This window comes from Ostrinia nubilalis, chromosome 18 (assembly GCF_963855985.1).
Source record: "Ostrinia nubilalis chromosome 18, ilOstNubi1.1, whole genome shotgun sequence".
NCBI classification, from domain to species: Eukaryota; Metazoa; Arthropoda; class Insecta; order Lepidoptera; family Crambidae; genus Ostrinia; species Ostrinia nubilalis.
In genome coordinates, this window is record NC_087105.1 from 803414 (window position 1) to 815325 (window position 11912).

General features: G+C 42.3%; 3 protein-coding genes across 3 annotated transcripts in view; 2 read left to right on the forward strand and 1 right to left on the reverse strand.

The window, feature by feature from the left end:
• The window catches only part of LOC135080467 (viral IAP-associated factor homolog), a 189970-nt gene that overhangs the window by 107603 nt on the left and 70455 nt on the right, over positions 1 to 11912 (forward strand). The window lies entirely within an intron of this gene.
• On the forward strand, positions 13 to 1124 carry LOC135080463 (AP-2 complex subunit sigma). The gene is made up of 4 exons (XM_063975100.1): positions 13 to 86; positions 170 to 319; positions 395 to 568; positions 817 to 1124. The coding sequence occupies exons 1-4, from the start codon at positions 84 to 86 to the stop codon at positions 916 to 918; spliced, it is 429 nt and encodes a 142-aa protein (XP_063831170.1). The 5' UTR covers positions 13 to 83; the 3' UTR covers positions 919 to 1124.
• LOC135080461 (putative phospholipase B-like 2) lies at positions 1567 to 11813 on the reverse strand. Its single transcript, XM_063975098.1, has 13 exons — positions 11438 to 11813; positions 10854 to 10982; positions 10376 to 10490; positions 9752 to 9846; positions 9121 to 9279; positions 8170 to 8290; positions 7153 to 7257; positions 6422 to 6528; positions 5690 to 5806; positions 4694 to 4853; positions 3419 to 3566; positions 2823 to 2967; positions 1567 to 2079 (listed from the first exon to the last, which is right to left on the reverse strand). Exons 1-13 carry the CDS (start codon positions 11620 to 11622, stop codon positions 1983 to 1985), a joined length of 1683 nt encoding a protein of 560 aa, XP_063831168.1. The 5' UTR covers positions 11623 to 11813; the 3' UTR covers positions 1567 to 1982.

The window sequence follows — 11912 nt, forward strand, 5'->3', positions numbered from 1 at the left end:
CTGTCATCACTGTCAAACTGCAAGGAAGGAGGCGTCAACGAAACCGATTTTCTCCTTTTTTCACGAATAAATTGAATATTACAATGGTAAGAAAGATTTTAAGGATTATAAACCAATAGCTATTTGCATTATCCTCATGTGATAATTTTTTTCCTTCATTATTTTGTAGATTCGTTTCATTTTAATCCAAAACCGTGCGGGGAAGACTCGGTTGGCGAAGTGGTACATGAATTTCGATGATGATGAGAAACAGAAGCTTATCGAGGAAGTTCACGCCGTTGTGACTGTTCGTGATGCTAAGCACACCAATTTCGTTGAGGTAAGATGGCCGCAAAAACTGTTAACTTGATGAAAATTTTATTTGTTGTCACTCATAGAAATTGTCGGTTTTCAGTTTCGAAATTTCAAAATCGTGTACCGCCGATACGCGGGGCTGTACTTTTGCATCTGCGTGGACGTAAATGATAACAATTTGTGCTATTTGGAAGCGATCCACAACTTCGTCGAGGTGCTCAATGAATACTTCCACAATGTATGCGAGTTGGACTTGGTTTTCAACTTCTACAAGGTAAGAAAACTCCTTCAATTTCGTGCTTATTTTTTATTCTTCGGCATTTGTGTGAGATTTTTATTATTAATCCTGTTTCTAATGTATTTTATTGCAATAACTAAATAAATAATTAGATATTTGCAACATCTAAACATTAAAATGAAATTATGTTCAAAAAATCATTAGCTACCTAAACCTGTTATCCCTTATACTAACTACAAGTTTTAAGCGAATAAGTTATAACTGGTATTATTATCTATTTCCAGGTATACACAGTGGTTGATGAAATGTTCCTGGCTGGCGAGATAAGGGAGACCTCACAAACTAAAGTCCTGAAGCAGCTCCTCATGTTGAACTCGCTGGAGTAAACACAGACAAACGGAATGCAACCTGGTTCTAATGTAGGGGGATCTTTTGCATTGGATAGACAATACTCATTCCACTAATGTATATTTAGAATCACAAAGGAAGTTATTGTTAGCTGAATGTATTACAATGTTTCCTTTTAGTGCATCAGCCATCAACATCTGATGAAATATGCAAGTCATTTACAGCAGCAAAATACCAAATTTAATAACAAATAAAACTTAGTATGTTTTTGATCAATATAAAAATTAGTAGTAATAATCAGTCAGTCACTAAGCTTAGAGCTCAGTGTCAAGCTCTCTTCGAATGGTAATCTAAAGCTATATAAACAATGTTTCTGAATAAGAGGAGTTGTATTCTCATATCTCGAAAGTTGTGCTGAGAAGCTTGCTTGCATCAAGTATTGTGCAGTTTGTATTTGTATTGACATCAAGTATTGTCAAAGTTTATTATTAGAAACAGTGTAAAGATAATGATTTGTATTGCTCGAGATATTTGAACATTTATGTTATGTATTTGTAAGTAGTAATAGTTGATCTGAAACTTAATATTTGTTTCGGACCACAGATCACGGTTCTAGTACTGTTTTAATATAAGAATCTGTATATAAAGGTTTATTGGTGTTTACAATAACTTAAAAGAAAACACTATTTGTAAAACTTGATTTATTTATCGTAAATAATGTAAAAAACTTAGTTATAAAACTATTGATTTCAATATATTACTATGATGATAAGTATTGACTTTATTGCATTTGGTATTCCCCTATGAAACATGTAAATGAGATTTTGGGATTTTTATTTTATTCCCAAGAAACAAGTCATTTTCTCATAAAAATCTCTAGCCCCTTCTAGCTGTTTACAGCTGCTAGCTGAATTTAAACTATAACTTTAAATAATAGTCATTTTCACTGCTGCATTCTCATAAGAAATTATATTATGTTATCAATAAAGTTGTTTACAGCTTGAGGTGGATAATGGAGAATCCCCCTTGTAGAGAGGCATTATGCGACGTATGTAACAAGACTGAGTTGATTACAAAGCCTAATAAGTGTGATGTTTCGAGGTCACTCCCACTCCCAGCGGTGGAGTAGCGGCGGGAACATCCAGCGGTCGGGGTGGCCCACGTGGGAGATCGTGGGACCTAAGTCGAAGTCGCTCCACCTGCAAGAGGATCAGACGGAAGTTATTGCATTGAACGTAAATCATGCTAGAGAATCTATGCGTTGCAGAAAAAATGATTAATAATAACGGTTTCCTTATGGCGCCACTGGCGAGTGATAGTACCTTACTTACTCCACAGTGGCGCCAAACTGAATGCTGAAACGCCGTAGACCTGCCGCTTCAGCTTTTACCAGTTGGTGCTACTGTCTTACCATAAGCACTTGCATAAGGTAATGTCAAGGTTTCCGTCCCTTGACATACTCGCCACAGTTGGCACTACTGTCTTACCATAAGCAAGTGACCGGATCTCTCTAGCCAGTGAGTGGCACCAACTAGTAAGCGCAACTATGAAAAACCTCAACGACAACCACTTGACCGACAAGCGTGTTGTGTGTTCCTGTATTTTTTAAAAAGATTATTAGAAATTTGTTATTTCACAAATAACTAATAGTCCCGTTAGCCCCTCGTACTAAGCTAAATATGCTTGTGTCACGAGTGAGCTCACCACAATAGTCGAGCGGCGACGGAGACCCTGCGTTCCCCGGATCACGAGTCGGCCAGTCCGACCCCTTCACCGTTCGGCTATCGTGGTACTAACTTTGGTCATTTGGTCGCCTGAATAGCATCTCGACTGTGACTTCTACCTTTACCTGATAAACAGACGAGTTCACGGGGATCCCCTGTGGGATCGGGTTAGGGGATCTTTGGACGAAAGGGACTCCTCAGTCCTCTTGCATACTCACGCGAAGGGCGGGATTCCCCGGGAGATGTTGTAGGTGGGGCTGGCGACGGCGATGAACTGGTAGGCGGGGCGCAGGCCGGCGCTCGTGATCTTGGCGTCGGTGGCGCCGTGGCTGCGGTGCCCCAGCGCGCGGAACGGGTACGTGCCTGCAAGCAATAATGGCCGTTAACGTAATACACTTAGAGATTAATTTTCATTTTTTTTAATTCATGTCGCAGAACTTTGAAATGAATCAATGAAATTCGGTGTAACAAGGATTATTCGTAACAAACAACTGTAACTCTCTTGATGCCACGTCTTGATGATATCATAATAAAACTTTAATTATTAATTTTAGTGCAATTGTCAGTTGTCTACATCATTCCAAATAATTGATCTCGTATTTACCACTGACGTATAAAAATTATCACTGTGTTTTTCGAGCTCGTTTAAGGTGGTTTCACACGACACAAATCCAAGGGAGAAGGCGGTACTTCTGCCACTGCGAAGTCGTGTGAAACTACCCTTACGTCGTTAGTGGTTCACCACGTGTCGAAACCCTAACGCAGTGCTGCAACGGCGACGTTGTAGTGTCGCGGGTCGTGTGACGTCACTCACCGCCGGCGGGGTTGAGGTCGTTGCGCGCCGAGATAGCGTTGCAGCCGCTGTAGGTCGGGCTGCACTGCGAGCAGCGCGCGAGCGGGTCGTGCTTGAAGTCGTTGTAGCGCATTGTGTCGTACATGTCTTTTAGGTTGTTGATGTCAGCCTGGGGATGGAAATAAGGGTCTATTTAGCAAGAAAAGTAAGCCAATATACGAGCCGCTGCACGGTATAAGTGTCATTCGCAACTGTGGAGTGGCTCAGATTACACTGCATCATGGAAAAGTCGATTATTTTCGTCCGCGCACATTCGAAGCGTGCACGGGTTCATTGGCGTATCTAGGGTTGTTTTCCAGGGGGAGCCTGGTCCCTGACATGTCATGTAACGATTAGTATCATAGCCTATGAGTTAGTACTATTATCTTCAAATCGGCAACCAAAAAAATCTATGAAGATTTTAGTTCTTGAAAGTATCCGCTAGAGACGCTGTACAATCCGTCATACGTTTACTGTCATTTTTTTACCTAGTCGCCAGCGAAGACGTTTGGTGTAAACTCGCACTAAGACCTTGTCCAGACGGGCGAATTCGTCGCATATCGCGTTGGTGAGATACTAGCAGCGCGAGTTGAAAATTCGACTCGCGTGTGTGATGACATTCGCGGCGAATTCACCCTCCTGGACAAGGCCTAAGCCCTATCATCATCATTTCAGCCATAGGACGTCCACTGCTGAACATAGCCCCCTGTACAAGCTGTTAACCCACCTGCTTCTGTTTGAACATCTGCCAAGGCCACGATTGCGCTAAATATTTTCAACTACAACGCGACTAGACGACGAAAGAAAATCACAAATTCGTATCGCGGTGTCGCATTGACAGCTAATTCAAACGACTGCTTCTTTGTGTAAAAGCTGATAGGAAGCTACTTTTTCTCAAACGCCTTCACGAACATTTGCTGTGTTTTAGTGAAAAAATAAGGTATTCGGACTTTTAATGGAAAGTGATTAAATCCGTTGTTTTGTCTTTGTTTGCGCGTGAAATTTACCACCTCAGCTGTAATGAAAAACGGAGCGCAACTGGTGAAGAAGCGCCAATGTATTGGAGACGTTAAAAAATAGCGCAATCGGGGCACTGTGGAGTGGCTCAGACCACATTTCATCATGGCAATATGCGATTATTTTCGACTGAGCACATTCTAAGCATGCACGGGTTCATTGGCGTATCTAGGGTTGTTTTCCACGGTAATATCCTGCGCCGCAGGCCTGTTCTGGAGGAAGAAATAAACAAAAACCCACCTGTTTCTGCTTGAACATCCTGGCGCGCGGGTTGGTGTGGTACCCGAACCAGTCGCCGTAGGTGTCCACGCGCACCTGCCCGCCGCTCAGGTTGAAGACTCGCGGGAAATACGCGATATTGTACGAAGGGAAGTAGCTGCTGCGACGTAGCAGGCTTGTTCTGGGGGTAGAGCAAATTGCAATGGGACGTCAAATTCAAATTATTTATTGCATGTCACATGGGTAAGGGTTGACAAGAACATAATATTGTACATGTGACGCCCAGTGAAGGCGTGGCAAAAACAAGCCTTAAAAACAGTTGCTTAAAAGTGGAATTCCTTGTTTGTTTTTGTGTTCCCGAAATTATACAATCATAAGGACTTCAAGGCACGAGTGAAAAGGTATTCTGCAGGGCAAGCTTAATCTATCATCAGATTAAGCATAGATTTTAGTGCAAATACAGTAGCCACGTGACGTGCGCACGCGACGTTCTGATACAATGTTACCAGAGTGAACAAATGAGTAGGTCATCTTCATAGAAACGCCCGAGCGCGGTTTGTATGTGAGCGCGCCAATACGTATGCGGCGCGCACGCACACACTGACAAAATTCGGGGCACCTCATGACGACCTCCCCGCTAATCCACGCTAAATTTTGTCAGTGTGTGCGTGCGCGCCGCATACGTATTGGCGCGCTCACATACAAACCGCGCTCGGGCGTTTTTATGAAGATGATCTACTCATTTGTATTTACTCTGATGTTACTGACACGCCCGGCGCTCACCGTGCGCCAATGTGAATTTTTATCTCCACGCCCACCGCGCCCGTCGTGTCAAAGTAAACAACTTTATCTCTACACGCATAAGGACTAAGTTGGCTTACAAGTCAGCAGCCTCCGTGTAGCCCGGCATTTGCTCCACGACCCACAGCAGGCCCGGCTTGACCACGCCCACCGTGTGTCACGTGCCAATATAAACACAACTTTATCTCTACACGCATAAGGACTAAGTTCGCTTACAAGTCAGCAGCCTCCGTGTAGCCCGGCAGTTGCTCTACGACCCATAGTAGGCCCGGCTTGATCACGCCCGCGGCCCGTGACGTGCGCGGCTTGAACTTTTTGTAGTCCACTATGTACCTGATTGCAATAGTATAAGTACATAATATGAGATGCAGTATTTAAAGCCGGGTCCAGACCAGTGTAATTATTATTAATGTTTAGTGTAACCCGAATTTTACGGCACTACGAGCATTAAATATAATATGTAAAGTGCTGCCCATACTATTTCCACTACATATTATTACACGATACATTTCATTACGCGTTACACTCGTCTGGACCCGGCTTAAAAGGTTTATTCGATTTTAAAGATTTGATGCGTTCAGCGGTTAGTTCAAGAACGCAACCCGCATATTATGCATGAACAACATTGTCGATTTCTATGCATTTTATATTCATGCAATATGACTATTCGTCTGCTCGTTTGCCTCCTGTCACATAAAAAAAAATATATACGGGCACCAAGCAGAGAAAGCAAACCGCACCGCTGAAAGATGGCCTTGTCACGAACTCACGACCGCTGACAGATTGTCTTACCCGTGACAATGTTCATCATACATGATGCGGGCTGCGTAAGCTGCGTTCACTTAGGCGTAACCACAGAAAGTATCCAGTGTTTCATATCCTTTAACCACCTCGAATGTGGCACGTCCTTTCCGTACACGCTACATGATTTCAAGGGCTCGTACGCACCACTGGTTGTTGTAGGTGCCGCTGTTGTGCTTGCGGAAAAGCTGCACCCAGTCGGCGCCCGACCGCGCCAGCCGGTTGGCCACCATCGCGCGCGCGTACTCCAGGACCTAGGCAAAACAACCCGTTATTTTTCGCTATATTTGCCACATAACGCTATGTTGCAGCACTTGAGATATTACACTGTTACTGCGTTATACCTAAGGCTATTATGTTACGTTATACTTCAGCTTCCACTAGGTATCACGACACGATGCGCAAAGAAAGTTGAGGCCATCAAAACATTTTTTTTATAAGCTGTCTGCGCTGACGTCTTGGGTAGTTGAACTGACAAGACAATTGCTTTCTGTCTCGCTTGCAGACATTTAACAAGAGGTAGGTAAAGCCCGGTCCGTGAGCACGTAGAATTTTGTCCAATGACCCCTAGCTACCTATCCTTATCGCTCGCGCGTAATTATATTGCTGTCGCGACTGTGCGACGCGCGCCCGCAGTGAGTGTGCGAGCGCGATAGCAACATAATTACGCGCGAGCAATAAGGATGGGTAGCTTGGGGTCATTGGACAAAATTCTACGTGCTCACGGACCAGACTATAGTATAGTATGTGTGTCTGTATTCAAATATTACATTGACCTGTAAATCTGTAACAGTGAAGCTAGCTCAACAGTCATCTGTCATCATCAGGCGCAGTGTAAACATGTCCAAGGATATTTATTTATTTGTTTATTATCTCACCTGTCCGACGGGGTGCACGTGGCGGAAGAGCGTGCGGTTGCTGTTGCCGATGGTGGTCTCGGCCGCCACCAGCCCCGACGACAGGATGTAGAAGTCGTCTGTGGACTGAAGACCACATTATTGTCTATGGCACGTATGCTACGGCGTTAAAGAATGAAGAAGACGCGCCCCACCATTCTTCCGCTAATGTTTGAGCGTTATCGGTACACGCTAAATTATCCATGAGTGCACACGCACACTACAATAATGACGCTCGGATTGGTCAGATCAAATTCCCCGCACCCCGCGCTTCCCTCGACCAAAAATTGATAGGATATACAGGGTGGAAACGATAAGTGATCTCACTCGATTTTTTCTAAACTATACAAGATATCAATAAACTAGTTACTGATCCTGAAAGTGCTTCATGAGCTCTATCAAACGGTATTAATAATAGGTTACAGAATAAGCTCTATCTATCCAAAAAATCAATGTTTCCACCCTGTAGATAGGTAGGAATCGTGGATGAAACGGGCTATACATAATATTCTGTAAAACAATTTACAAGTTTGTGATTGGTTCAAATATTGAAATTCGAATCATCGATATGATAATTTCAAAATAGATACCCGTCCCCACCCGACCGTAAATCTAATAGCTCATATTAGCTTTGGCGCAGACCACCGATTTTTTGTTGGCCGATAGTTGAGTCGGGCTGTTGATCAGTATGAACATGTATGGAAGTGCGCACCTACACCGATTTGGTATCGGCCGATTCTTCATACAAATTAGAATCTGGCCCAATTATCGGCCAACTAAAAATCAGTGGTCTGCGCCTAGGCTTATGCCTTATCGCAGTGCAAGTCGACCCATCGGCATTTTGGCCTCCCTCTTTCCTTAGTTAGAGAGATGCCACACGGTCGTTGACATTGCGGGCGTTGCCGCTCCGTTGTTCTAGATAAATCTGACGTCAACGCCCTTGTGGCATCTCTCTTATTCCTCCATCCACCAAAACTTCATCATTTCATGATCACTTACCTGCACAAAAGCAGGGTAGGACGACAGTGACATCTTGTATCCCGGAATGAGCTCATTACTTCCGGGCGCTATCCGGTATTTTAGCACGTACATCTTTTGGAAGCGCAGCATTGACTGGTAGCTGGGAAAATAAAGCTTTATCAACATTTCATTCCAAATAATAACTATAATAGTAAGTCTGAATTGGACCGCACCAACTTAATTAAAAGAAGTTGTAATCTATTCGAATACTTGCAACATAAATAAATTTTATGATTTTTTTTTATTTTATGACCCAAGTCTTCATTACCCTGTCTTGTACCGCGTGAAGACACAGGTTGGCCGGGTTTTAATTGCCTTGTGTCATGTGACTTGCGAGATTTCAGGTCGGTCATGTGTTCATTACCCTGTACAAACTTGCAAGACCGTCGACCTGTGTCGACGCAGATGTTCATTGCTCTGTACCGCGTGTTTTGCGAGACATAAAAGTCGGCTAATGTTCACATATCTGTGCCGCGTACCTGTTAGATGTACAGGTGAAGCAAATGCTGTGTACCATTGGTTTGAAAGACAGGTAAACCAGATGTTCACTAACCTGTCATCTATGATCTGCGCGACGTACGGGTCGACGCAAATGTTCATTGCCCTGTATCATAGATTTGAGACACAGGTCAACTAGACGTTCACTTACTAGTTCCACGTGACCTACACATACTGGTCGACACAGGTGCCCTACACCCTGTAACACATGACTTAAGAGACATCCAGGTCGGGTATCCACTCACCAGTTCCACGTCACATGCTACACATAGATCCACGGCAGGTGTTCAATGCCCAGTACCGCGTGACTTGCGATACATTCAGATCGAGTGCTCACTCACCTGTTCCAAGTGACCTGCGACACGTACAGGTCGAACTCGAAGCAGGTGTTCATTGCCCTGTAACATACATCCTGGCCGGGTGTCCACTGACCTGTTCCACGTGACCTGCGACACGTAGAGGTCGGACAGGTCGGGCAGCAGCTTGACGAGCCCCGAGCAGTGCTCCGGGAACAGGAAGCCCTCGGGCGTATCCGGAGGCATCGTCAGCGCGAACGCCAGCTCGTCCAGGTCGCCCAGCATGTTTATCCATCTGGAAATTAAAATTCTTTATTAGTAGGTATATGAGGACATTTTCACTTTGCTTTACTGCAACTTCATCGACTGGTGCTGAGAAAATTGGCAAAAGAATCTCAATCGCCAATTAAACTTTCATCCGATTCTTAATATTTTTTTCAATAGGGTTGTAAAAAAATAGATTGTGTATGTAGAGTGCTGATAGACGTACTGGGCGGCGCACAGCTCGTAGAGCTGATGGCCACTGGGGCAGAAAAGTTCTCGATAGGCAACCTAACTACGTGGGCAAACAATCCAAGTAAGGCTAAGAACTCACAGCGTGATTTTCCCCCTCACCCGCGGCGGTTATGGAATTGCGGTTTTATTTCAAAACTCACGGGAGCGGTTATTCTAAGTACTCACGGCGCGGGTGAAAATTGCGCCATTAGCCTAAAGGTCGGAAACGTCGCCGAATTTCGTAATAAGAGTTGTTATCTTTAAATACTCACATTATGTCTCTGACAGTAAGAAGCTGGTAGGGGTCACTGGTAGCCTCATTATACCCAATCGCTAGACCTTCCAGCTGAATGTAGTACAGTTTCATCTGCAACAGTTTGAATATGAAATATTTACAAAAGAAGATATTTATTTTTACCTACTCTATATCAACTTGTTCTAAAATTAGGTTTAGGTAAATATGTATAAACAAAGGATTCCTCTTTTCAGAATAGAGATACCAATATGTGAGTCAAAGCTTCATGATAAACAATGTTTTCCTCATAAATAACACTTCCTTTGTTTATATTATACTAGCTTTCCGCCCGCGGCTTCGCCCGCGTGGAATTTTGTCTGTCACAGAAAAACTTTATCGCGCGCGTCCCTGTTTCAAAAACCGGGATAAAAAATATCCTATGTTCTTTCCCGGGACTCAAACTATCTCTATGCCAAATTTCATCAAAATCGGTTGCGAGGTTTAAGCGGGAAAGCGTAACAGACAGACAGACAGACAGAGTTACTTTCGCATTTATAATATTAGTTGGGATGCTGATGGCAACCAGTATTAATTAATTATAGTAACTTTTAATATGCTATTGTTTAAAAAAAAAAGTTGTTAATTTCTTTTTTTCACTTGCCTGATACCAGTAAGCATCATTAGGGTGCTGGGACACCATGGAGGCGATGTAAGCCTCATTCTTATCCACAAACTCCTCAATGAGGCCGCAGATGTCTGTCTTATTGTAGCAATACCTATAACAAATATTGAATTGTGGAACACATGTGCCATAATTGACCCACATAATGTAGGTCAATATTTAAATTGTTTAATTATATTATTAATCATAACAAATTATTATTTAATAAATGCAACTTTTGACATCAATTTTGAGAATTATTTTTAATAATGATATTAAAGACCTGATCTCCGTCCACAGTCCACACTCAACAATACATGCAAAAGTGGCTCAGTCTGCTGTTCTTTAAACATAAATTTTATTTTGTTGATCTTATACACATTGTAAGTTTATAACTATTATATGAATTTTAACTATATTATAGACAGAGTTTAATATTTTGAGATCAAGGGTTTAATAAACAGGTCTGCCTCCATACCCTTTCAAGACATTCTGCCAGTGCATCCAGATGAGGTCCCGCGTGAGGAAGCCCTCCAGGTAGCCGGCCGCGTAAGCCTGCTGCTCGTCACTCGAGTCCCCTGACGTGTGCAACTCTAGGAAGGCCCAGCTAAAATGTTGTTAACAAAACATTCAATAAGTTTTTAATTACAAAAATTTAAGAATAAGCACAATACTTTTAAAAAGGTAGGTACTTGCAGGTTTAAATGGCATATGATTAAAAGTATTGTTTTTAACTACTTAAATGTTATTCTGAGCCTTGTTACGTCTTGTTTGAATAGTGTAATTGGTACTACCGTTCTATTCATGAATAAATAAATAAATTATGTGATAGATAAACAAAGTCTATGTGTGATATGACCTATCCTATTTTAAAACTAATATTATTGAGATCTTTCCTTCCAATTTAAATCATCATGTTTACATTATTAAACACAGCTGTTTTACTTTAGTTCCTTGTTAATAAATGGCTTTTTGTGCCACTGATAATAATTATCAGGATGATGGTAGTAGGCGGTCAATATTAATATTGTAGGTAGCTGTAGATAAAGAAAAATAACGAACCCAGTGCTGTTGATTTCGTTGCTGTATGTAGCCTTTGCGACGTGAACATCCGGGATGTCCGCGAAATAATCAGTCACGGTTATCTCAGCTTTGTTGCCCACCCAAGTCACATACCCATATTTACTTTCCGTGCCAATAAATAAAGCAAAAATACAAAACAAAAAACATTTCAATGAACCACCCATGTCGACCACTCTTGCTGAGAAATCACTGGGTAATGAAGCCTCTAATGAGCGCGCGAATGAGTAATTGCAACTTAATTAACATTTATCACAATTAAATAAGGCCGCAAGTGAATAAATATAGATATTACTAATCAAAACAACTTTTGAAAACAAACGGGGCAGTGACTTCCGTTTTGACGAGTAGTGAACTGTCAAATTGAAGTGACACTAATGACATCAATAAATAGTGTTACGATTGTAAAAAAAAAACCAATTAGAAGTAAAAGGAAAAAAGTTAAAGAACATTTAGG

Excerpts from the sequence above, each read along its gene's own strand:
- LOC135080463 (XM_063975100.1), top strand. Across the intron at positions 320-394 it reads AGCACACCAATTTCGTTGAG|TTTCGAAATTTCAAAATCGT; the intron begins GTAAGATGGCCG and ends GTCGGTTTTCAG. Across the intron at positions 569-816 it reads TGGTTTTCAACTTCTACAAG|GTATACACAGTGGTTGATGA; the intron begins GTAAGAAAACTC and ends ATCTATTTCCAG.
- LOC135080461 (XM_063975098.1), bottom strand. The coding sequence starts at position 11,622 with ATGGGTGGTTCATTGAAATGTTTTTTGTTTTGTATTTTTGCTTTATTT. Across the intron at positions 10,491-10,853 it reads TGGCAGAATGTCTTGAAAGG|GTATTGCTACAATAAGACAG; the intron begins GTATGGAGGCAG and ends TATTTGTTATAG. Across the intron at positions 2,968-3,418 it reads CGACCTCAACCCCGCCGGCG|GCACGTACCCGTTCCGCGCG; the intron begins GTGAGTGACGTC and ends TATTGCTTGCAG.